Source organism: Odocoileus virginianus, chromosome 11, assembly GCF_023699985.2.
Source record: "Odocoileus virginianus isolate 20LAN1187 ecotype Illinois chromosome 11, Ovbor_1.2, whole genome shotgun sequence".
NCBI lineage: Eukaryota > Metazoa > Chordata > Mammalia > Artiodactyla > Cervidae > Odocoileus > Odocoileus virginianus.
Window position 1 is genome coordinate 37,683,557 of NC_069684.1, and position 26,963 is coordinate 37,710,519.

At 49.4% G+C, this 26,963-nt stretch overlaps 1 protein-coding gene across 1 annotated transcript in view; it reads left to right on the forward strand.

Annotated features, from left to right (window-relative positions):
- TNFRSF8 (TNF receptor superfamily member 8) overlaps positions 1–11,745 on the forward strand; it is a 72,112-nt gene extending 60,367 nt beyond the window's left edge. Inside the window, exons 13-15 of the mRNA XM_020902415.2 lie at positions 3–28; positions 4,220–4,403; positions 8,031–11,745. Of these exons, the coding sequence (XP_020758074.2) occupies positions 3–28; positions 4,220–4,403; positions 8,031–8,275 (455 nt within the window). The 3' untranslated portion in view covers positions 8,276–11,745. The remainder of the gene's footprint in view (positions 1–2; positions 29–4,219; positions 4,404–8,030) is intronic.
- The last annotated feature ends 15,218 nt before the right edge of the window (positions 11,746–26,963 follow it).

Genomic DNA, 26,963 nt, shown 5'->3' on the forward strand with positions numbered 1-26,963 from the left:
AGATTCCAAGCCGGGGAGGAACCCGATAGTAAGTAGCCTTTCCCTTGCCCCCACCCCAGCTTTGTGCCCCTACATATGACTCCTCCTCCATCAGAGGTGCTGGTTCTGACAGTGACTGGGTGGGTCCTTTCCCTCCCACGGCCCAGGTGCAGGTTCCCCTGCAAGTTCAGGCTGGGTCTGCCCCATGCAGGGAGCTCTGAACGCGGTGGAGCCTCAGCCAGGCCCTGGCGGGGGATGAGCAACCCCACCCCCACGGCAGCCTCGGTTCCTGGCTCATCCTGCTGGGGACTTCCAGAAGGGCCTGCCAGACGGCAGGTCTGGTTTTGACCATTCGGGTGCCAGGTGTGGTCTGAGGGAAGGCTGGGCTTATTTTCCCTTCTGTGAGTCTCATCCTCAAAGCTGGGATGGTCAAGTCAGTAGCACAAACTTTTGAAACTTTAGCTAGCATGTATGGAGCACTTCCCAGGTGGTGGAGTGGTAAAGAATCCACCTGCAATGCAAGAGATGGAGGTTTGATCCCTGGGTTGGGAAGATCCCCTGGAGGAGGAAATGGCAACCTACTCTAGTACTCATGCCTGGAGAATCCCATGGACAGAGGAGCCTGGCAGGCTACACTTCACGGGGTCGTAAAAAGTCAGACGTGACTGAGCACATGTGTGTGCATGGAGCACTTACCGTGAGCTAGGCATCTGGCTTTGTGTTTCTCCAAGTTGTTCCGGTTTGTCCTGGCAACACACTGAGGTTGGTACTGTTGTCCGAGAGGAAACAGAGGCCCAGACAGGAAAGGTGATTTCACAGTTGGAAAATAGATCAGCTGGGATTTGAGGGCTGGTGTGTGTGACTCCAAAGCAGGTGCTCTGAGCTGTTTCCCTGAGCTGACTCCTAGCAAGGCCATCTTCATCCGCCTTTTATGACGCGCTCGCTGTGCAAGGCTCTGGGCCGGGGCTTTGCACATGCTACCGCCGATCCTGCAGCCATCCTGCATGGGGCGTGTACACCAGGTCCTTGCTAGGCTTCGCTTGGGGCCCTGCTCTGTGCTGGCCTTTCAGGGGCAGCGCAGGGACCAATGTAGGGGCTTGGGGAGAGGAGCGGCACTGCTTTCCACAGCTGAGAGAGGACAGGATGAAACATACCATATGACCAGGTCTCAGGTATGTATGGTTTGCCCACTTTCCCCCCACTTACCAGTTCTTCTATTCCTTTCTTTTTTTAAAATAGTATTTTTAAAGTTTTATTTATTTATTTGGCTGCACTGGGTCTTTGTTGCTACGTATGGGCTTTTTCTAGTTGCAGTGAGCAAGGGCTAATCTCTAGTTGTGGTGCGTCGGCTTCTCATTGCAGTGGCTTCTCTTGTTTCAGAGCACGGGCTCTAGAGCGCACAGGCTTAAGTAGTTGTGGTGCCTGGACTTAGTTGCTCTGTGGCATGTGGAATCTTCCCGGACCAGGGACTGAACCTGTGTCCCCGGCATTGGCAGGCTGATTCTTTACCACAGAGTCACCAGGGAAGCCTCCATTGTCTATTTTTAAACATAACAGATGGAACCACACTATAGGTTCAATTTCAAATCATGGGAGATCACTTTCAAACATGCTTGGATCAAATGAGTTGCTGTTACGATATCAAGAAGTTTCATGAAAAACGTATTTAATGATTTGTAAGATACGAACAAAGCTAGTGGAAATGATGGGATTCCAGTTGAGCTATTTTAAATCCTAAAAGTTGATGCTGTGAAAGTGCTGCACTCAATACGCCATCAAATTTGGAAAACTCAGAAGTAGTCACAGGATTGGAAAATATCAGTTTTCTAATTCCAAAGGAAGGCAATGCCAAAGAATGTTCGAACTACCACACAATTGCACTCATCTCACATGGTAACAAAGTAATGCTCAAAATTCTCCAAGCTAGATTTCAACAGTACATGAACCAAGAACTTCCAGATGTTCAAGCTGGATTTAAAAAAGGCAGAGAAAAAAATAAAAAATTAAAAAGGCAGAGAAACCAGAGATCAAATCGCCAACATCTGTTGGATCATAGAAAAACCAAGAATTGCTTCTTGGCCTTTTGGCTAAGATCAAGTGTAGAAAAACCAAGAGAATTCCCGAAAACCATCTACTTCTGCTTTATTGACTATGTCAAAGCCTTTGACCATGAGGATCACAACAAACTGGAAAATTCTTAAAGATGGGAATACCAGACCACCTTACTTGTCTCTTGAGAAACCTTACACAGGTCAGGAAGCAATGGTTAGAACTGAACATGGAACAACGGACTGGTTCCAAATTGGGAAAGGAGTACATCAAGGCTGTTTATTGTCACCCTGCTTATTTAACTTAATGTGCAGAGTACATCATGTGAAATGCTGGGCTGGATGAAGCACAAGCAGGAATCAAGATTCCCGGGAGAAATATCAATAACCCCTGATATGCAGATGACACCACCCTTATGACAGAAAGTGAAGAGGAACTGAGAGCCTCTTGATGAAGATGAAAGAGGAGAGTGAAAAAGCTGGCTTAAAACTCAACATTCAAAAAACTAAGATCATGGCATCCGGTCCCATCACTTCATGGAAAATAGATGGGGAAACAATGGAAACAGTGACAGACTTTATTTTCTTAGGCTCCAGAATCACTGTAGATGGTGACTGCAGCCATGAAATTAAGAGATACTTACTTCTTGGAAGAAAGGCTATGACAAACCTAGATAGCATATTAAAAAGCAGAGACATTACTTTGCCGGCAAAGGTCCCTCTATTCAAAGCTATGGTTTTTCCAGGAGTCTTGTATGAATGGGAGAGTTGGACCGTAAAGAAGGCTAATCGCCAAAGAATTGATGCTTTTGAGCTGTGGTGTTGGAGAAGACTCTTGAGAGTCCCTTGGACTGCAAGGAGATCAAACCTGTCCATCCTAAAGAAAATCAATCTTGAATATTCATTGGAAGTACTGATGCTGAATCGCCAATACTTTGGCCACTTGATGTGAAGAGCCAATTCGTTAGAAAAGATCCTGATGCTGGGAAAGATTGAAGGCAGGAGGAGAAGGGGACAGCAGAGGGTGAGATGGTTAGATGACATCACCGACTCAATGGACATGGGTTTGAGCAAGCTCCAGGAGGTGCTGAATGACAGGGAAGCCTGGCGTGAGGCAGTCCATGGGGTCGCAAAGAGTCGTATAAAACTGAGCGACTGAACAACAACAACAGCAAAGATAATCAAATATATTTTGGCCACATGGTCCAGTGCGTAAATAATAACTTCTTTAAGACTACCATTTTTAGACTTCAAATTATTTTAAAAGAATATGAAGGATTATGTAACTATATTTTTGGAATTATTCAAACTCATTCCCTTTCGAAGCCAGAAGGTAAATGGTATTTATGTCAGAACATTTCATGAGACCACTTCTTCTTGGCACTTACGGAACAGTCAAAACCGAAACCAACATTTTCCTGAAACATATCTGTTTTTAGTACATTAGTGTGATCATAAAAGACTGCTGTCCCAGGAGCAGGGGAGTTGGGGTGGGCCTGGAGCTGACACTTGTAGACTGAGCAAACATGTATGGATTCCAAAGGGAGACACTGGGGTTCCAGTATTGGCCAGACAGTTACTAACTAACCCTGAGCAAGTTACTTGACTCTTCTGTGCCTCAGTTTCTTGATCTGTAAAATGGGGAGATATTAACCACCTTGTAGACTAGTAGGGCTTCCCAGGGGGTGCTAGTGGTAAAGAACCCACCTGTCAATGCAGGAGACATAAGAGACTCAGGTTCCATCCCTAGGTCAGGAAGATCCCCTGGAGGAGGGCTTGGCAACTCATTCCAGTATTCTTGCCTGGAGAATCCTATGGATAGAAGAGCCTGGTGGACTACAGTCCTTAGGGTCACAGAGTCAGACACGACTGAAGTGACTTAGCATGCACTCATGCAGAGTGGTTGTTAAGGATTAGCACGTGTATAGGGCCACATACATGGTAAGCATTGTATGCGATGCTCCACTATCTTTATTTAGTGCCAGTTAAAAACGACGCGCCTTCACAGGGTCCCATGTGCAGGAACATCAGGTCATCCATGCTGAGAAGCCCAGGGTAGCACATGGTGGCTTTAAAGCAGAGAGGGAGACTCACTGGGGTCTATGGAGATGAAGAAATAGGGGTTCCCTAGTGCAGAGACTGGGGGAGGTTGGGGTATCCTGCCTCAGCACCATTTCCTCTGCCCACCGCAGCTGACCAAGAGCATATCAGTGGCAGACCCAGGCAATGAGGAGCAGGGCTTACTGAGCCGCCCAGCTGTGGAGACCTGCCTGGAGAGCCTGCGGCTGCTGGAGGCCAACCCAGTCAGCAACCCCCCATCCCCCACAGACCTACCTGAACCCCGAGGGACCATGGAGCATACCAACAACAGGATTGGTGAGTCGGCCTGTTTGGGGGGCCCTGGAGTGCTCAGGGGACAGCGGAAGATGGACCCTGAGCCCCTAACAAGGGACCAGAGACCCTGGGGATGAAAAGCTCAGCAAGGAAGAGGCAGGGGCTCCCCCACCGGCTTTTATAATTAGGAAATGCTTTTCATGAAGGAGTTAAGCCATTCTCAGGGGTATCTGCAGCTTGCTCCGCCTCTTCATCCCAATTTAAATTTTCGTAAACTAGAGGAGCCTGGCAGGCTACAGCCCATGGGGTTGCAAGATTCAGACATGACTTAGCGACTAAACCACCACCACCAAACCAAGTGTAGTCAATAGTTCTGACTTCCGAGGGTCATTGTGAGAATTTATGAAATGATGTTTGCAAAGTTGTCCTAGTGGGTGCGGGGCTCCCTCTGCCTGTTGCCTGCTCTTATTAGAGGGGCAGTAAACACCATCAGCCCCCAACACAGGGCCCCTAAGACGGGTGGAGGGAGATGTCAGGAGAGAGGTCAGCCAACAGCTGCCGCTTGGCTGATGTGTTCACATTTGGGCACCTCTCCTGAGGATCGAGTCAGTCCCTCCGTTTTACAATTGGAGAAACATCGGTTCAGGACGAAGAAGTGATTTCCCCTGGTGCCCCGAACTGCAGCCTCCCTCCAGACAAGGCGAACCTTCCACTCTGAGTCTCCTTCCTCCTCCTCCCCTCACCCTGGTACATCAAGAGCACTTCTACCAAAATGGATACTTGCCCATATTATACCCCTGCTTGAAGCCCTGCAGGGAGTCCCTGCTCCCTGCAGTGTGAATTCCAGGCTGCTTTTTCCCTCCCCACCAGGCTCGCCTGCCTCCCAACCCCGCAGTTCTGCTCCTCCTGCTCAGTGGCAGTTTTCTAATTTTTGGAGCCCTCTCTCACATCTGAGCTTCTCTGTGGGAGCTTCTTCCTCACCTGAAATAGTCAACTCCACCTCCTTGAATCTGGTCAATTCTTTTCATTTTTAACTGCACCCCTTAACCTGTGGGATCTTAGTTCCCTGACCAAGGATCGAACCCATGCCCCTTGCAGGGGAAGTGAGGAGTCTTAATTACTGGACTGCCAGGGGAAGCCTTAAATAAATTCCTGATGTCCCAGGACCTTGCATATTTGCCTCCTCCTCCAGGAAGCCTTCCCTGCCCTCTCCACTCTCCTGTCTAGGAGACACCCTCTGGGTACCCCCCAGAACCCAGGCCTCTCCACCTTGTGTCCTCAGCTCCCAGCAGTGTGACTGTGTTTGCAGCTTCCTCCCCACCCCACCTGGCTTTGAGCTCCCCGAGGGGCAAGGTCTTAATGGGATCCATCTCTGTCTTCTCTGGAGGGTTAACCATCACTGAGATCATCCCGAAGAGGCATTTGCGATTGTCCTACACAATTCTGTAGCAGGGGTTGGTGGATGGAACTCTTTAGGGCGGAACCGTTAGCGCCAAATTGAAACTTTTGGAATTGCAGCTTTCAGCAAGTTTTATTGGAAAAGGATGTATTTTGGGAAATACTGCTGAAGACATCCTCTTGCAAATTTCCTAAGAAGTCCTAGGTTGAATGTTTGAGCCCTTGCTGAGCCCAGTGCCTGGAACCACAGGGCTCTGGGAGTGTGTGGCAGGGGTGGGTAGAAGGAGGCACCAGGCTCCCAGCAGGGCTGGGGCATGGGCAGCCTGGCCTATAAGCCTGGTCTGTAAGCTTGGAGGAGGTCTTCCTGGAATATTCAGGAGATGGTGAGCCCTCTGTTCTTTTGACATCTCCCTAGAGGAATACCCCCTGGTCCAGTTCCCAAGGGGACCACACTCTGGTTACCCCTCTACCCCTGGGCACCAGGCACAGGGAACCCTGTCCCTTCACCTTCACCATCACCCCTCTGCCCCCAACCAAGACGACTTCCTTGGATGCTGGAGCCCTGAATGGGGCAGGAAATCCAAAAAGCTTCTGGAAGACCCTCTCCCTCCCAGCTGGGGAGCAGACAGCCCTGTGGTGGTGGACAGAGCCCAAGGAATCAGGACCCGAGGAATGTGAGGGGGTGACAGCCTGGCCCCCCAGCTTCGGCTGCTTCTACCTGGACAAACACACCCCGCTTCATTCACACCCCTCCTTCCTCTGTGTCTGTCTGTCTCTTTCATCTCTGGCCCTCCTGGTTTCTTCTGTGTTTTCCCTCACCTCACCATCACTGGCTTCTAAATTTGCTAGCCCTTCTGGTCAGGTTCTGCAGGCTTTAGTGGAGGGTGTGTGACTTGAGGCCATGCTCTCTCCTTTGGGGGGTAGGGTGCTCCCAGCCTACAGCTTGTTTCATTCTTGTAAACTTCTCTCTCTCCGAGAGGTATCCAAAACAGAAAAACTGGATTATGCAATGGGCTTGAGGGTACAGGGGCCCCAAGAATCTTTGTGGGGGTTCCTGAATCAGAAGGGTGTAACTGGGTTCCCCAGCGAGGCAGGCATCCTGAGCCCCAGGCATCCTGCACCCCACCCTAGCTCTCAAGTTCCCTCTTGATAGCTTCCGCATTCAGACTCCAGAGAGAGTTCTAGGGCTGAGGGGCTGGGAGCTGGCACCCTGCCCCGAGCTCAAGGCTATCAGAAGCTGGGCTGCTGGAGTTTGCAGTTAGCTGATCTGGGTGAAAGCCAGGCTCCCTACTTCCCTGTTTCTTTGGCAGCTTACTTAGCTCCCCTGAGACTCCAAAGCCCTGGAAGAAGAAGGTCAGTGGTGGGGTGGGTAATACCGCTAACAGGCTGGACTGGTTATTCATCCATGCAATTCACACAGGCAGCCCTCCTGTTTGCTAGGCAGGCACACATCAATAAGCAATAAACACCAAGATATACCAGCCCCTGCAAAGCTATCCAGATCTCAGGCTCTTGGCGATTATTAACAGGGTTGAGGTTTCTGTAGGATGTGGTCTGGGTTTGCCTAGACTGAAGAAGTTCCTGGGACTCAGAACTTTGAAAACTGCATCTCAGGAAAACCGAGACATGTTGCCGCGGCCCCCTTCCCCTCCTCCCGCCCCCGCAATCCCCAGATTCTGCTTTAGGCACGTGAATAGGTGCTGAAAGGGAAGCTGGGCAGGGTGGAGTTTCTTTGGGGATTTCTACTGACTACCTGGTGACCTTGGACAGGTCATTTAACATCCCTGAGCTCCATCTGTAAATGGGGATCGTATAATCATAGGCCATCTACCTTGTGAAAGTGATGCGAAGATTTGGAGGCTAATGTGTGGAAAACATCCAAGGTGGCATCCAGCAAGGCTAAGCTCTGCCAGTGTTCAGTGGTGCTCTTGATATCAACGTCGTTGTTCCCTGATTTCTCCCCACTTCTTGCTTTCTCTTCTAACCCTGTCCTCTCCTCTTCTGCCCCATCCCTGCAGAAATGTCAAGAAAATCAGGAGCACCTCCAGTCCTTAACCCCTCAGCAGGCAACTGCTAGCTGTTTTGTCTCCTTTGAACCTCAGGACACCTGTGAAGTCAGTGGGGTTTATTGTGAATCAGAGAGGCTGTACGTTCTACCTGAGGCCACACAGCAGGAGTGGCCGAGCTAGGATGGGGACCCTCCTCTGCCTCCTGGCTTCTGTACAGCTGGGGCCCTGGTCTCCTCATCTCCCCCACGCTTTTGCCTTGCAGAGAACATCTACATCATGAAAGCCGACACCGTGATTGTGGGGACCGTGAAGGCCGATGTGCCTGAGGGCCAAGGCCCAGCGGGGCCAGCCGGGCCCGAGCTGGAGGAGGAGCTGGAGACGGACTATGCCTCCCACTACCCGGAGCAGGAGACGGAGCCCCCGCTGGGCAGCTGTGGGGATGTTATGTTCTCGGTGGAGGAGGAAGGGAAGGAGGACCCCTTGCCCACGACCGTCTCTGAGAAATGAGGGCTTGGCTGGGGCTGAGAGGGCAGCTGGGTGCCTCTGGAAGGCCACGGTGGCGCTGGTGGCACCACCGGGTGGCAGAGGCCCGTCTGGCCTGAAGTGAGGTTCCAGCATCCAGTGGTGGACCCAGCCTGTCTATACAGGAGGTCCCACTGTTCTATACTTGTATCCCCACCCAGCTGCCTCCCAACCCAGACCTTGGGGAGCCCGGGCTTGTGCGGCAGAGACAACCAAGGGACTGGATCTGAATGACCAGGAGGGCCTGGGCCCCGTGCCTTCTGCTGCTGCCAAGAAGATGCCCCAGAGTCCTGGGTGTCAAACACACTCACCAAGCAGAGGCTGAGGCCACGAGGCACATCTCCCCCCCTCCCCAGACCCCACTTTCTCCATCACCCTGGCCTCAGGAGTGATGCCCTCCAGGCCTCACTGCTGTGCCAGCCACCCCTAGTTACTGTGCGTGGCCCTGCGGACATGGAGCCAATGCCTGTACTTGCTTCTCCTGAATCAGAAGGGAAGTCAAGTAATGGGGTGTTGTCTGCTTGCCCCATCTTGGCCGCAGCCTGTGCAGACGTGAGTCCCCAGTCTGGCCTCCAGCCCTACCTGGGCCACTGGGACCCTCCTAGTCTTGCCAGTCTGTCAGAGTTCTGCAGCCTGTTCCACAGTGGGCCCAGGGCCCAGGGCATGTCACTGTCCCCGAAGCAAGAAGCATCCAGGACCCAGCTACCTGAAGATTCTCAGCAGCCATGGTGCCCTGGCCCAGATGGAGGCCCTGCCCACCCAGCTGCTGCCTGGAGAAGGGCCCTGCTCTGCTTCACCCAGGGGGCTCCTTGCTAAATGAAGAAGGGGAACTGTGGGCCCTTCCTGGGTTCTTGCCTGCTCTGTGGGGACCATGTGCTCTGTCCTGGGTCACGAAGATATATCCTTCCCAGAGCTGCCAGGTACACAGACCCTGATGGTCCCAGGCCCAGCCTCGGACTCCAGCCGCTCAGCGCCCGTGATGGAGACTGGGTGTATGTGCTCAGTCATGTCCGAGTCTTTGCGATCCCATGGACCCCACAAGGTGTGACCCCCCCAGGCTCCTCTCTCTGTGGGATTCTCCAGGCAAGACTACTGGAGTGGATTGCCATTTCCTCCTCCAGGGGACCTTCCCCACCCAGGGATTGAACCCTCATCTCCTGCAGCTCCTGCCTTAGCAGGTGGATTCTTTACCACTGAGCCACCTGGGAAGCCCTAAAGGCGATTTGGGTGTGCATGCTCATGGGGATGTCAAAAAGCTCCCTGGTCTCACCCAGACTTTCTGCCGGAAAACAAAGAACATTTTGTGGTTCAGTCTGGACTTCAGGATTTTTGTGTTTCACAGTAAAGATCCAGTGCCCTGACTTGCGGCTGCGGCATCCTGCTCTCCTTGGGGCTCTCAGACTCAAGTCAACAAACAAGCAGCCTTGGAAAAGGAGTGTGGGCAGATGATGAGTCTGCCGTGGCCCCGGGATGCACAGTCCGGGCAGCCTGAAGGCTGTTGGAATTACCCTCTGGAAGGCAGGCTGGGGAAAGCTGCTGTTTACTCACCAGCCCACTCAGTCTCTGGAGGAAGTTGAGACTGGGTCAGGCATCACAAGGGTAGTTTCTGAAACCACTCAGATGTTTTGGGGAAAGTTGGAGAGACGCTGGACACTGGGAGAGACAGTTTACATCAGAACCTGATGTTTACATGGGCTGGACAACTGCCAAAATGCCCTTTGCAAGGACAGTATGGGTGCTCTGCACCCTCCCCCCACCCCCAAGGACTCTGCAGCGATGACTTGAGGATATTGACATATGGTTCACGGAATGACAGGCTCCCTCGCTGGAGGGCCTGTCACAAAACTTTGATCCTTTAAAAATTCATAAGTTCCCTTAGAAAGCAATTGCAAGGCTCAGGAAATTCTCCCTGAGATTTGAGTACGTCTGAGCGATCTCTCTCCGGTCAGGATAGGGGTTCCCCCTTTATCTCTGCCCCCAGACACCTAGGCCATCAGTCACTGGGGACAAGGAGCCTCCTGTCTGCTGGGGCAGCCGTTCCTACTGCTGGAGGTTTTTCCCTGTGGATGGAGGCAGACCATTCCTTGTGTAATGCCCCCTCCCTGGTCAGTCCAAGGCCCAGCCTTTGAGGATACTCAGAATAAAGCCCTCAGGTCCCAAGGTTCCCTTTGGGTAGGAGGGATGCATGGTTTCCCCACGATCCTTTTTCCCTCTGGGCTGAACCCAGCAGGACCCCAGCTTGGGAAAGGGAGTCACTTAGTAGCAACATGAACGCCCCAGCTTGGGGAACCCAGAGAGGACCGGGGGTGAATGTAAGCCTTGGGCTTAGAGTCAGCTAGGAAGGTCAGTCTGCCTCCCTGGTGTCAACAAAAAATTCATCTATCTAAGAAAGAATTGGAAGACTGTATTTGAGCCAAATGTTAGGATTATAATCTGGGAAGAGCATCTCAGAAAGTTCTGAGGACTATTCCACCCATTAGAAGTCAAGACACAGTTCAAGTTTTTTTGAGACAGAGGGCTGTACATTAAATGACATATTATTGACCGGTTTACATCATCCAGATCTAAGTGCCATTGTGGTGGGTCATGTGACCCCTTATAAGACCAAGAAGCAATGCTGTGTTTTAAGGAGTTGTCTTGTTGATGCTATGAGTACGTGACTGGTTGAGCTGATGTTCCTGCTGATGGAAGTCTGATTTGATGCATAATACAGATACACAATGCAGTGCGGGGAGAGGGGAAGCCAGATGGCAGAGAAGAATTCTTACGTTTAAATTTCTTGCCTTGCCATAAAAGATGAATTTTATTTCACAGCTTGTCATGCTCAGGGGCAGTCTAGGGCCTCCTCTCCACCACAGGCAGCCAGCCCGAAGCCCAGCTCTGACTGTGTCTGCCTTGGGGACTGGAGGGAGGCGATCTCGCCCACCCCACCTCCAGGACTCCAGCCCACACCCAGATCTCACAATCAGCCGGGCCACTGAACTAGCCGCTGCCTGTCACGTGGTCCACCTGAGAGCCAGAGAGCGTTTCCCTGCCCTGCCTGCCCAGCGACGAGGGATCCTGCCTTCACTTCTGGTCATTCTGATGTCCAGGTGGGCAGATGGACAAGGCTCCTGATGCCTAGAATTGCAATTCCCAGGCTCTGAGGAGCCGGTCTACATGTGCTCACCCCTCTTCCTGAACAGTTGTAGTCAGGGAGTGACAGTAAGTGATGTGTATTGCGGAAACTATTGCATCAAAGAAAATCCGTTGTTTCCCAAGGCCGTCCTATAGGTTGCAAGCTACTGTAAGGTTCTTAGAATCTCTAAGGCCAGGGTCAGTCCCTAAGCGAGAACAAGGGACTGAATCTCCAGAGCATCGCTCCAGCCACAAGAGCCTAAAGAAGGTGTCTTAGATGTCCTCTCTGTCTGTGGTCACTGGGACCTGATTTTAAATAAAAATCTATGCAGAGATGAGAGGTGGCTCTGACCAAAGTTCCTTGGGTGCCTTCTCTCCTCCACCTGTTCCTTGACCCTCCCTGTCCTCTAACATGGACAAGGCTCCTGATGCCTAGAATTGCAATTCCCAGGGGGGGAAGTGCAAGGTAGGAGGTGCTGGGGCCAGGAGAAGTAGGGGAAGGGATTCACAGTCAGGGCCTGAGAGAAAAGCTATAATGTGTCAGTACCCTTGACTGGGCTTCCCAGGTGACTCAGTGGTAAGGAGCCTACCTGCCAATGCAGGAGATGAAAGAGAGGTAGGTTTGATCCCTGGGTCAGGAAGATCCCCTGGAGTAGGAAATGACAACCCACTCCAGTATTCTTGCCTGGAGAATCCCATGGACAGAGGAGCCTGTCGGGCTACAGTCCATGGGGTCACAAAGAGTCGGACACGACTGAACACGCACCCTTGACTGGAAGTCGAAGTGAGCATACTGAAAGCGTCCAGGGAAGCTCCTTGGACCTTAGGGAGAAGGTGGCCGAGCCCACCTTGGGCTCCTACACCCCACCCCTCTGGGATCCCATAACCAGGTCAGTGAGCAAAGTCATTCTTGTGTCAGATCATGCTCTGTGCTACCTAAACCTAACCCCTAATCTGGGGACTGGCAGAAAGTCCGGAGGGCATGGTCAACTCTAGCCAGGTGGTTTGAGAGGGCTTCCTGGAGGAGGTGCCTTTTAAGTTCTACCTAAACATGACCTGCAAATATCCCAAAGAGGCAGATGGGGGATGGCAAATGCCAAGGTCCTCAGGTGGGAATCCTGGCCCCAGGGTTCAGGAAGCACACTCCCTGGTAGAGCTTATTGATCAGGGCAGAGAGGAAAGGGAGGTAACAGGGCAGCAACCGGGCCAGATCCTAGAGGGCCTGGTGGGCCATTGTAAGGCCCTTAGATTTTATCACAAATATGGTTAAGAACACAGTCTGCATTTCTTTCTGTTTTCCTCCTATTAGAACAATAAACATCCTGGTATTATCTCAGCCATGGGCATGAAAGGCAAACGAGGGGCCTCACAGGTTGTTTTGACCTACTTCAGAGGGAAGCCGGGGAAGGAGGCAGTAGTAGCTGGTAGCCAGGAAGCAATTGGATGTGTTTTCTCAGAAGGAGCAGAGAACTGAGACCACATTCCCGGTTAACATCACAACAGCCGTGCACCCTCGGCTGATGTCACCGTGGGGGGAGGTGAGGAGTCTGTCCAGGTTCCTCTTTCTCTGGGTGTCTTCCAGGAGAGGAAAAACCAAGCCAAAAGACCCTGGGGAGGCTAGAGGCGTCTGTGTTTTGGTGTGGGGCATGGGTCATCTTAGCGTGAGGCCCACCCTTTCCTCCCTAGCCCTCCAGCACTTGCCTCTGTCTCATTTCATTACTCTGGCTGCTGATACAGCAGAGGGGATGGGCCCATCAGACTTCAGCCTCCAGCCCAAAGCAGTTCCCAGCTCCTTGGCCTCTGGGAAAGCTCTCAAGGGCTTTCAGCTTCAGTTTCCTAATCTGCCAAATGGGCATAATAATTATTTTCCAAGTGGCTTAGATGGTAAAGAATCTGCTTGCAATGTGGGAGACTCAGGTTCAATCCCTGGATTGGGAAGATTCCCCTGGAGAAAGGAATGGCTACCCACTCCAATATTCTTGCCTGGAGAATTCCATGGACAGAGGAGCTTGGTGGGCTACAGTCCGTGAGGTTGCAAAGAGTCAGACTCGACTGAGTGACTAACACACACACTCAAGATGGTTGTGAGCTTCACCAGTAAGACAGGTAAAGAGTTTGGTGTGGTGCTGGGCATATTTCCTGTTCAGCAAATGATATTCATCATATGCAGCATTGTATTAGCTTTAGAGATTACCCAAGACTCTACTTTCTTTACATATTTGGGCTTCATAGTGATAACTGAAAGATAAAAATTGGCTGAGTATCAGCACTCTGTTTTATGAATTGAGGGTCAGAGAGGTTAAGCCATCAATCCACTGTCACACAGCTGGGAAGTGCCAGAGCTGGAATTCAACACTTCAACTCTGGCTGCCTCTATGGTTGGGGCTATGTTCACATTACAGTTAACATCTGGCAATATGCCCTCTGGGCCAGTTTCCTTTAGAAAGGTCAATTGTATTCCTCTTTTATGGGGAGGCAGAGACAGTTGCACTTCCCTGGGGCTCAGGCAATAAAGAATCTGCCTGCAATGCCAGAGACCTGGGTTCAATCCCTGGGTTGGAAAGAGCCCTTGGAGGAGGAAATGGCAACCCACTCCAGTATTCTTGCTTGGGAAATCCCATGGACAGGGGAGCCTGGAGGGCTACAGTCCATGGGGTTGCAAAGAGTTGGACACTACTGAGCGACTGACACACACAGGGACAGTTGCAAAAGACTGGGTAAACCTTCCTGAGATGAAGTGGCTTTCTGATGCTTCTGACCAGGCAGGAAGGACACAGAGCTAACCCTAGTTGGAGTCTTGTTTCTTGAAGATGCTGTCCTTAAGGGTGGTCTGATTCTCAGGTCAGGGTTGACCCAAGGTTGGGACAGAAGGCTGGGAGGACAGGCAGAACAGAGAACCTGTGCTGGAGAGCTGTGTAATTGAAGAGTAACCCCTTGTACCCACACTCTGCGCCATCTCAGGATCCCTGAAAGGGAGGCAGATCAAGAGAATGCCTTCCCATTTTACAGAGGGGAAAACTGAGCCCCATAGAGGTAAACAACCTGCCTACCGCCCAGTTTGGTGCTTTTTGGTGGAGACAGCTTTAGCTGTTCATTGGGACTTGGTGCGGGATTTTAACCCAAATGAACAGTAAAGATCACTTGATGATTTTCATTCTTTTTCTTTCTTTCTTTCTTTTCCTTTCTCCATCCATCAGTCCCTCCTTTCCTTTCTTTCTTTCTTTTTTTTTTTAATTGGTGTTAAAATGAAAGTAACTGTGGTAAATGACTTGGGTTCTTATTTATAAGACAGGTTTGCAAGAGCCAAAATGGTCCTCATAATCAGACAAGAATATTATAGGTAAAGGGCTTTGCAGCTTTGAGGGTATCTGGACTGTGCACAACCCTACGCTTAGAAGGACCCATGCTTGGTTTAATGCTCTGCTATCCCTGTCTGAAAAATTAATAATTTTTGAACACGGAGCCAGTGTTTTCACTTTTCTCTGGGTCCCCAAAATTCCATAGCCGATCCTGCATAAGGGGCAGGGAAACCGTCTGTTAGGAATTGACTCTATGCCAAAATGCTTTATATACATTACCACTTAACCTCATAGTGACTGTTCTTATAGATGAGCTGGCTGATCCCCATTTCTCAAAAGTGTTGACAGGCTAGTAACTGACCTTAACTGTTCTGGTCATCTCTTACAACATCATGAACCACTTTGAAACTTAGTGGCTTAAAATACCACCTGTTGCTTATCTTGCTCATAACTTTGCAGTTTGACCTGGGCTTGGCAGGGGCACCTCAGCCCTGCTCACAACAGCACTAGCTGGCACGGGGAACACACTTCTGAGATGGCTGCAGGCTGGTGCTGCCTGTGGGTTTTTTTCCATGGGCCTTACCTGGAGCTGCTTGAGCTTCCTCACAGCATGGTGGCTGGGTTCCTACAGCAAACAACTGCCAGTAGCAAGTGGAAAACTGACATGTTCATAAAATCTGGGTCCAGAAATGGGCATAGCATCACTTTTGCCACATAATATTTTTTAAAAAGTCTTTATTGAACTTGTTACAATGTTGCTTCTGTTGTTTCTATATTTTTTCTGTTTTTTTTTTTTTTTTTGCAACAAGGCATGTGCTATCTTAGTTCCCCGACCAGGGATCGAACCCACATCCTCTGCACTGGAACACGACCAGGGATCGAACCCACATCCTCTGCACTGGAACACGAAGTCTTAACCACTGGACCACTAGGGAATTCACGTCACATACTATTGGTCAAGCAGTCACAGAGACCAGATTCAAAGGGAGGGAATGTCGACTCCCGCACCCTGATGGGAGTTCAGAGAATTTTGAGAACTTACTATGTGCCAGGCTGTTTCTGCTGCTATTTAGTCACTCTTTGCGACCCCATGGACTGTAGCCTGCCAGGCTCCTCTGTGGGATTCTGCAGGCAAGAATACTGGAGTGGGTTGCCATTTCCTCCTCCAGAGGATCTTCCTGAAGCAGGGATCGAACCTGCATCTCCTGCATTGGCAGGCGAATTCTTTACCACTGAGCAACCAGGGAAGCCCCATGTGCCAGGTACTGGGTTTAATTTGATCGTTACTGTTCCCAGCATTGCCTCAAGGAAGCTAAATAACCAAATCCAAGTTTGTCTGGACTGTGGGGCTGACCTGTGCATTTAGGAATCCACGCAATCAGAATGTAGCAGGGCCAGAAGCTGTCTGACTCCAGAACATTTAAGGCTTTTGAAATAATGGTTCCCCAGATGAGAAAACCAAAGCTGCAAGAGGTCTTGCTGGGCCTCCCCCTCAGGGTGGGTGCGGGGTATGGCACCTTCTAGGGCAGGAAGGGGCCCCCTGGGGCTGCACAGAGCCTGGTCAGGAAGTCACAGAGGGCTGTGGGCAGATTATGCAATAACAGGCTGTCTCAGGGACATTGTTTTTCACTGAGATGACACTTCACTCAGGAAATACCCACAGCCTTGGCAGGTGTCGAGGGAGGGTTCCTCACTTGTGGTGGAAGACCCCCCCAGTGAACGAACACGGCAGTGAGGGACTCTCTAGGTGGACCGGGTCCTCTGGGCCAGGTGCATTTGTCAGAAGTTCCCTGAGAGCTACTCTGAGTCCCTGTGAGCTGGACTCAGACAAAAGAGATTTAAGATGCCCCATCCTTGCCATCCAGGAAGTTGCACATTGGTTAGATAATAAAACTCAATTATTGAGGTTTCTGGGGCTATCTCAGTTAAACCTCACAATGCTCTAGGAAGTGGTAACTATTATTATCCCTATTTTACAGGTGAGAAAACCAAGGCACAGAGTACTTCAGTCATTTGCCCGAGGTCAAACTTGGGCTATGGTTAGAGTCTGAGTCTTCAACCACTTGGCCATGCTGTTCCATTGTAGCTCAGCCTAGGGTCACCACTGTGCTGGGGCCCCAACCCAGAGTTCCAGGCACTACAGAACACTGTTTAGACATCTTTGTTGTTCAGTCACTAAGTCGTGTCTGACTCTTTGTGATCCCATGGACTGCAGCCCGCCAGGCTTCCCTGTCCTTCACTGTCTCCCGGAGTTTGCTCAAATTCATGTCCATTGAGTCAGTGATGCTATCTAAACAGCTCATCCTCTGCCACCCCCTTCTCCTCCTGCCCTCAATCTTTCCCAGAATCAGCATCTTTTCCAATGAATCAGCTCTTCACATCAGGTGGCCAAAGTATTGGAGCTTCAGCATCAGTCCTTTCAATGAATATTCAGGGTTGATTTCCTTCACAGTTGACTGGTTTGATCTCCTTGCAGTCTGAGGGACTCTCAACAATCTTCTCCAGCACCATAGTTCAAAAGCATCAGTTCTTCAGTGCTCAGTCTTTTTTATGGTCCAACTCCCACATCTGTACATAACTCCTGGAAAAACCATAGCTTTGACTAGACAAACCTTTGTCAGCTAATTTATGTTTTTGCTTTTTAATACACTATGTTTGTCATAGTATCTTTAGGGCTCAGTAAACGTACAGAGAATGGAGTTTACCTCCTGGCTTCTGTCCACCTTTCCTTTTCAAAGCCCAGCTCCAACCAGGTCATTCTTTCGCAGAGCCTTCGATAATTCCCCAGTACCTACAGGCCAACGTCTGCCAGTCTGGCCCTCCCAGGCATGTCCTGCTGCCTGTCACAGCTCCTGTATCCAAAACCCCCTGAAACCCAACTGTGTTCCTCCCAAGTTACCAAATATGGAGGTCACATTCCCACCAAGAAATCTCTTCTCAGCGTCCCAACCCCCAAACCTCCATCCTCTACTTTCTCTTCTTCCTTCAGAAAGCCTTCCAGGACCACCCAGGACAGGGACATCTGTGTCCTTCACGTTCCCCCAGCACTGACTATGAGGAAGGTTGGAGGCCTAGTTCCAGAGGGCACACACAAAATATTTCCAGGACTTCCCTGGTGGTCCAGTGATAAAGAATCCACCTGCCAACTTGGGAAACAAGAGTTTGATCCCTGATCCAGGAAGATTCCACATGCTTTGGGGCAACTAAGCCTGTGAACCACAGCTACTGAAGCCCATCCTCCCTAGAGCCTGTACTCTGCAGAAAGAGAAGCCACTACAATAAGAAACCGGCACATTGCAACTATAGCGTTGCATGTACTTGGTGCAACTAGAGAAAGCCTATTTATTCATTTTTGTAGCCAAAAATGAATACATAAAGAAATAAAATTTTTTCAAAGTACTGAAAATCTTAAGAAATTTCTGTATGAAAAGATGAATTTGTTCATGGATTCATTCACTCAGCCCCTCAGTTAGTCACTCAAGCAATAGATCTGTGCAGGGCACCTACTATGTGTCAGGAACCATGCTGAGGAATGTGGCTGGGAGAGGATGGGGATCCATGGAACTGCTCTCAAGGAATCAAAACCTGACTGGGGAGATGGGTCTGAGGTCAGGTGATGGCTGTGGGTGTGGCCTTTGCTGTGATGGAGGTAAACCCAGGGCTCTAATACCCACTGTGTGGCCTCTAACCTAGGTGGTGGATCTCCACTTCCTCCTCTGCAAATTGGATTGAATAAGCATCTATCCCAAAGAGAAGTTGAAGGATTAAATTTATTCATTAGTTTGTTAAATAAATATTTATTGAGCTCAAACTGTATGCACTGCTGGTTCCTGGGGACCCAACCCTGCCCTCATGCAGAGGGACAATAAAAAGCATATGAGAGGACTTCCCTGGTGGTTCAGTGGTTAAGAATCCACCTGCCAATGCCAGGGTCATGGGTTCGATCCCTGGTCTGAGAAGACTCCACATTCCACCGGGCAGCTAAGCCCATAGTGAAAGACATTCAGTTGTGTCCAGCTCTCTGTGACCCCAGGGACTGTAGTCTGCCAGGCTCCTCTGTGCATGGAATTCTCCAGGCCAGAATACTGGAGTGGGTTGCCATTCCCTTCTCCAGGGGATCTTCTCAACCCAGGGATCAAATCAGATCCCTGAATTGCTAGCAGATTCTTTGCAGTCTAAGCCACCGGAGAAACCCTAACAAAGCCCATGTGCCATGAAACCTGTGAGTCCTGCAGCCTGTGCTCCCCAAGAAGGGGAGTCACTGCGGTGGGAAGCCTGCACGCTGCCAACTGGAAAGTAGCCCCACTCCCCCACCTCGAGAGAGCCTGTGCAGGGCGACAAAGACCCAGTGTATCCAAAAATAAATATTTTTAAAAGTGTATGAGATACGTTAGTCAGCGGTAACTGCTATAAAGACCAAAAGCTCAGTGATATGTGGGATCCTTGGTGTGGGCCAGGTGTGCAGTCAGGGCCTGGGAGGCTTGGCAGAAGTCGGACAAAGTCTAGAAGGTTGGAGAAATTGGGGGCATGCAAGTGAGCAGGTGTGACTGGGGTGTCAGAAATGAGGGTGTTTGTGAGTCTTCAGGGGAAACTGCTCTACCCCTGCATCCAGATCACTCGGTCTCTGAGAAAGAAATAGGTGAAGTGATGAAGATGCTTTCATAGGCAGAAATTATTATGCAAGAGCTGGGTGGGAAAGTGGAAGGGCTGGACTGGGTGGTCGGTGGGAAGTTGCAACAGCCCCGAGAGGGTTTGGAAACTGCGGTGGAATTGGGGGCCCCCAGAGGTTTCCTTTGGGTGTCAAAGGGAAGAGGGAGGGTGAGTACTTTGGGAACTACACAGGGTAACCTTCCCCTGCACAGTGGGGGAGACCCGGGACTCCAATCTGGGGAGGCATCAAGTTCTGAGTCTACATTTACTGAGCACCAACTATGTGGTGGACTCCCAAACCTGGCTCCTTACAAGATCCCTACAGGGGACTTACTCCCCCCTCCCCCCCCATTGTATGTGTATCCCTAGTCACTCAGTCATGTCCAGCTCTTTGCAATCCTTTGGACTATAACCCACCAGGCTCCTTTGTCAGCTGTCCAGGATTCCCCAGACAAGAATACCAGAGTGGGTTACCATTTCCTCCTCCAGGGGATCTTCCCAAGCCAGGGATTGAATCCACGTCTCTTACATCTCCTGCACTGCAGGTGGATTCTTTACCTGCTGAGCCATAGCGGAAGCCCCTATTCTACAATCGAAGAAATGGAGGCTCAAGGAGATGAAGTGATTTGTCCAAGGACAAGATCACATGCTGGAAGTGGTCTGAGCTAGGACTTGAACCCAGGTCTATGGAGTGGCAAAGGTGATGCCCTCTTTGGGCTTGAAATGCCACCATTCATTCCTAGAAAGTAAAGGGTCCTAGGATCCTCATTTAGGTGCATGGCTGGAGCAGGGTCACCATGAACTGTGGGTGCAGGGGCAGGAGATGCTGCCTGGAACACAGTAGGTGCTCAATGCTTACATGTGCTGTCTGCAGGACAGGCAGGACAGGCCTGGGACAGGGCAATGCGGGGCTCTGGTTCCCCAGGAGTGAGGTCTTACAGACATATTTCACATCAGAGATGAATTAGAGGGGGCCACATCACTGCCACTTACTTCAAGAAGCCCCTCGGGCCCCTCCATCTTTCTCCAAGTGTTTGGCCTCCACCCTCCCAAGTTCCTGCAGGGGTTGAGCCCACACTGAGTCACCCATGCCCAGCCCTGCTCGGCTCTGGTCAGTAGACATATACTCATAAACATCCAAGTGAGTGAAAATTGAGAAATTGTAGCAGGGGAAAAATTACTTATTTCTTCCTCTTTTTGAATTGAGCAAGGGAAAACTTGCCGGGGAAATGAGGTCAGTGACTCGGGCATTGCTGATGAGCAGGGTCTCCTGCACTGCATCTCCCAAAGGGTGGGCTGGGTATCGGGTCAGGAAAATGGGCCCAGAACCATCCCATGTCCAGCCTGGCTGGCCCCCAGCCCTGTCACTCACTCCTGGCTCCTTGACCATTCCTGTTCTCAGCCAAGTTCTCCCTAATGGGAGAAAAATGTTCTCGTTCATGTGTCTGATGGCATCTGGGTGGGCAGGCCCAGGTAGGATGTGCAGATGGGAGTAGGCTGATGTGCAGGAGGAATTTGTGACCCCCAGATCTTATTCCCTCCCTCTCAGAGTTGTTGCTATTGAGTCACTAGGTTGTGTCTGACTCTTTTGAGACCCCATGGACTGCAACCCACCAGGCTCCTCTGTCCATGGGATTTTCCTGGCAAGAACCCTGGAATGGGTTGCCATTTTCTTCTCCAGGAGATCTTCCTGATCCAGGGATTGAACCCGCATCTCCTGCATTGCAGGCAGATTCTTTACCACTGAGCCACTGGGAAAGCTCTTTATAAATAGAGAGGTAACTGCAATTTTTGAAAAATAAAACTAATAAAAATAGGAAAAAGTATAAGGAAAGTAATAAAAATTATGCATGATCCCAACACCCATTATAACCACTTCAAATATTTTTGTTTCTTCCCTTCTCCTAATTTTTAAAAATCATCTTCAGTTATTTATTAATAAAATAAAACCTCCCAACTTATGATTATAATTGTTATGGATGTTAGTTCATAGCCCAGCTCACATTGGTAAAGCCATTTTCATGCTACAATTACAAGAAATCCATAGCTTAGACTCTCAGTCTGAACCCCATCTCCGTGGAGGCCCCTCTGAGGGGATTTGCTTCTGGTGATTCTTTTTTTTTTTTTTTTTTGCTTCTGGTGATTCTGAATGGAATGCCTAGAGGCCTCCTGCTTTTAGTTCTTGTCCTCTTATTTGATCTACAAGATCTGCTCCTTCTCAGCATCTGTGCTTGTTGTTGTTGTTTGGTCACTAAAAAGTCATGTCCGACTCTTTACGACCCCATGGACTGTAGCCCACTAGGTTCCTCTGTCCATGGAATTCTCCAGGCAAGAATACTGGAGTGGGTTGCCATTTCCTTCTCCAGGGGATCTTCCTAACCCAGAGATTAAACCTGTGTCTCCTGCATTGGCACATGGGTTCTTTACCATTCTGCCACTTGGGAAACCCAAATTGGTCAAGCCAGTGGAGAGCAATCTTGCCCCAGCCACCTTCAGACAAAGAAGCAACTCTTTTATTTGTTTTATAAACTGGATTTTCATCCTAATGGTCATCATTATTGAGTGCTTACTACGGTTGTTGTTGTTGTTCGGTTGCTAAGTTGTGTCCGACTCTTTGTGACCCCACGGGCTGCAGCACGCCAGGCTCCCTGCCCTTCACCATCTCCCCGAGTTTGCTCAAATCCATGTCCATTGCGTCAGTGATGCTATCTAACCATCATGTATCATAGCATTTACTTTTCAATACCACGTTGGGAGGCAGGTATAGTTATTATTGTCATGTTACAGAACAAGAAACGAAGGGCTCAGAGAGGTGTAGTTATCTGTCCAAGGTCACACAGCCAGTGAGTGGCAGAGTTGGAATGGCCAAGCAATCTGAGAAGGCTAAGTCGTCTTTTCTCCTAAGATTCCATCTGAACAGAGTTTTATGACCAAAAAAATCTTTGAGAACCTCTGGTTTAGCCCATTCCAGTGCTTTTTCTTCAATGTCAGACTCCATGTGGAGAAGGCAAGAGAACTCTGTGAACTGGAGAGATCTTGGAGGGGTTCAAGAAGGAGATAGAGTTGAAGTAAAGCCAGGAAGGATGGCTTAGCATCAGTAGCAGGAAGGCATCACATTTTTTAAAGTGTTTATTTATTTGGCTGGGCTGGGTCTTAGCTGAAGCACACAGGATTTCTGATCTTTCTTGTGGCATGCAGGGTCTTTAGTTGTGGCCTGTGGGATCTAGGTCCCTGACCAGGGATTGAACCTGGTTCCCCTGCATTGAAAGTGCACAGGCTTAGCCAGTGGACCACCAGGTAGGTCCCAAGGCATCATATTTTAATGCGAGATTGTTTATGCCCGAGAGGCCTGAGGGTCCAAGTGGGAACCCTCTGGGGAGACACGTTAGAGGAAGCCTTGGAGTAAGGTGAGGTGGGGACAGGCTCAGGAAAGCTATTTTCCCTTGGAAAAGTCAAAAAGAAGTGACAGGTATGCCCTTTGTTCCTGACAAAGGTTGTTCTGAAGAACTGAGGCCACTGATTCTGAGGAGGCATAGGCTACTGGCGATGGAGTGGGATGAGTCTGGTAATTCCATCTCTCCCTGGTTTTCAGCCATGTGTTCAGAGCACACCAAGAACCCCAAGTTCTCCATCTGTGAAGTCAAACCTCCTTATGACACATAGAATAACTTATGAGGCCATTGCCTTGAGGTCTGGCAAATTCTTTATGACACAGACTTCACATGTAATGAGATTTGCTATAGGGAGATGTGTGCTATATCAGGTGTCCACACAGACTGTGAGACTAGGATGAACGGCTTAAAATCATCTACAGAGCTGGGCTATTAGGTCTTGCCATTCAGCCTACCCAGAGTTATTGCAAACATCAAATGGGAACCCAGGTGCAGAAGGTGGTGAGTTAGGGAGGGGTGCTGACAAATTTCAACCTGCCACACCCAAATGCTCAGAGGGGGAGGAAAACTATTAAAACCATAGAAGAAGTCTGAATAAAAGAAGGGTATACATACCACGTTGATAACGGAAAAACTTAACACTGCTAGGATGTCAGTTTTCCCCCAAATTCACCTATCTATTCAGTGCAACCTTAATTAAAATCTTAGCTGGAATTTGGGGAACTTAGTTCTGTTCAGTTCAGTAACTGACCCTTTGTGACCCATGGACTGCAACACGCCAGACTTTCTTGTCCTTCATTATGTCCTGGAGTTTGCTCAAATTAATATCCATTGAGTTGGTGATGCCATACAACCATCTCTGTTGTCTCCTTCTCCTCCTGCCTTCAATCTTTCCCAGCATCAGGGTCTTTTCCAATAAGTCATTTCTTCACAGCAGGTGGTCAAAGTGGCCAAGTATATTCTAAAATGTGTATGGAAAAATAAAGAACCTGTAGAATAAAGTGAATTTTAAAAAAGAGCAAAGCAGATTCACTTAACCAGATACTAAACAATGTACAGAGCCCTACCAATAAAAAAAACTGTGTGGAACAAGCCCATGAGCAGGAATGAATGGAACAGAACAAGCCATTCAGTGACAGACCCATGTAATTATGATCAGTGATTAAAGAATGGACAATTTGGGGAGGGGGGACCGGGATGGGGAATACATGTAAATCCATGGCTAATTCATTTCAATGTATAACAAAAAAAAAAAAAAAAAAAATCCTATGTGAAATAAGCCAAGCACAAAAAGCAAAAAAAAAAAAAAAAGAATGGACAATTTGGCCAAAGATATAGGAAAGACTGGCTCACTCTGTAGAGAAAAAATGAAGTTGGCTCTCTAGATTTTCTATACCACATATCATCTAGGTTGTATTAAAGACTTAGATGTGAGGTATAAAATCATAAAACTGATGAAAGAAAATATAGGAAAATATTTTTACATCCACGGTGAGGAAGGACTTTTTGACTAAGATCCAAATGGCAAAAAATTTATGGATTTGATTACATTAAAACTAAGTTTTTGTTTTTTTTTAAATCAACAAAGGACAGTATAAGCCAGATGGATGACAGAATGTAGAAGTGTTTGTGATATCTAAAAATGACAAGGAATTAATATCTAGAATATACAAGGAATTATTTCAAAGCTACAAGAAAAAGACAGGAAATAATAGAAATATGGTCAAAGGATATGAATAGGCAGTTCACAGAAGGGGAAACCCAAATGACTAAGTAGTGAAGAGGTGCTCAGACCCACGAATATTCAGAGAAATGCAAATGAGACAACGGTGACTTCTACTCTATACCCATCAAATTGGCCAAAATCAGAATGTTGGCTAATAGCCAGTCTGGGGAAAATGGAAGAAAGGGGAACCCTCCTACCCTGCTGGTGGGAAGGAGTGTGGCCGATGCAGCCATCCGGGAGGACTTTCTGGCAATGTTCTTGAAATAGGCACAAGATGACCCCATCATCCGGCAGTCCCACTTCAGAGAAATTCAAACACCCACAGATGCCAGCATGTGCTTTACAAGGACACATGGACTGCGTTTATAGTGGGGGCCAGGGGTCAGGGGCTGGAGGAGGACAAATAAAGCCAGAGAGGAGGCTTGTAAGGCTAGATCTGAGGAGTATGATTCACTGAATCCATTGTACCTGAGAGAGAAAAATTATGCAAAAAAAGATTCCATTCACACTAGCGACCAAACTGTCAAATAGCTAGGAATCACTTACCCCAGGGGGGAGGGGCTGGAGGAGGGGCTCGGGTTCTTGCTCAGCCTGGGGAGGCCCCATTTGTAATGGGTGGAGAACTCAAGTGGAGGCAGGGAAACTGAGGCCAGAGTGCGTCTGGGAGACATTTTGTCTCTGAGTCTTTTTTTTTTTGGCTGCGCTGGGTCTTCATTTCCGTGCTCAGGCCCTTCGTGGTGCATGTGGGCTTTCTCTAGTTGTGGCTCGAGGGCTTAGTCGCCCTGGGACATGTGGGATCTTAGTTCCCCAAGCGGGGATCGAACCGGCGTCCCCTGCATTGGAAGGTGGATTCTTAACCACTGGACTACCAGGGAAGTCCTTTTCTTTCTTTCTTTCCTTCTGATTGTGCTGGGTCTTCACTGCTGCACACGGGCTTTCTCTAGTTGCAGCGAGTGGGGGCTACTCTTCGTTGTGCTCGGGCTTCTCACTGCGGTGGCTTCTGTCGTTGTGGAGCATGGGCTGTAGGCACGTGGACTTCAGTAGTTGTGGCTCACGGGCTTAGGCGCCTGCAGCATGTGCAATCTTCCCAGACCAGGGATTGAACCCACATTGACTGTACTGGTAGGTGAATTCTTTATCACTGGATCACCAGGGAAGTCCTCGTCTTCACTTCTTTAACTAGAAAGTGGGGACCTGCTGCTTCTTGACTCCTCCAGGGCCTGAAGGAGAGACAGTGGGGTGTGGAGAGTGGAGAGGGTGGATGGGAAGCAGGAATGAGGGTAGGGGGTAGTGGGGTGAAGGTTGGGGGTTGGGAGTTGGGGGAGGAGGAACTCATCCTTCAAAAGAAAGGAATATGGGTAGTGCTTTGATGAGGCTGAAAGGAGGTAGGAGAGTTGAAAGCTTTTTGAAAACCTAAAGGGCTGTAAAAAGAAACCCGCTGACAAGATGAAAAGAATTGGGCATGCGGAAGGGAGTCTCCTCTCCCTGCTGGCGGGAGTGTAAACAGTACGACCTCTTGGCTAGGACCTAGCAAAAATGAAAATGTGTAAACCTCACCGCCTGGCAGTGCTATGGTACTCTTTAGGTTTATGACCCAGAGAAACCCTCAGTCCAGTGCTTCAGGAAACAGGCTCCAGGATGTGCCTCTGGCCAGAAGTGCAAACACCTTACAGTTCCAGGGCAGCAGGTGAACAGAGGTGGGGGAGGGCAGGGGCAGGCGGGCGCACGGGGCAGCACCAGGTCTGAACTCAACAACACGGAAAGTTCTCAGAAACACGGCCGAGGGGCGGTGCGGGGGAAAACCAGGAGGCAGAGAGCATGTGCCTGGGAGATTGATATAAACACAGAAACACGCATTTAATAATACTCCCTGTCATCCAGTCACATGAAAAGGCAGAAGAAGGATTTGTGAGCAACATGGCAGACTCAGAGGAGTCTGAGCGGTCCCCCAATAGCTGCCTTTGCAGGAAAAGAGAAGGGACTAGACCAGGGGCTGGGGGTCAAGATGGACTTTGGTTTTAATTACCAAAGAATTTGAAGCAAAAAAATAATTCAAAAAACAAATGTACAGAGAGACTATGATTAGGAAAAAAAAAACCCAAAACAATTGAATCAATGCCAGTGCTGCTTACTTAGTAGGGGTTGGAGGGCTAGGAGAGAGCAAAAGTGACATGGTTCCTGCCATCATGGGAGAGACAGACAAATAGAGAACTTATACCAGTTGCTATGAAGAAAAGTAACTTTAGGGGACTTCCCTGGTGGTCCAGTGGCTAGAACTCCACACTCCCAAGGCAGGGGGCCCCAGCTTCCATCCCTAGTCAGTGAACTAGATCCTACATGCTGCAGTTAAGAGTTTGTATGCCTCAACTAATGATCCCACATGCTACAACCAAAGATCCTGCATAGCACGAAGAAGAGGGATGATCCCTTGTGCCGTAACTAAGACCAGGCACAGTCAAATAGATAAGTAAACATCAAAGAAAGAAAAA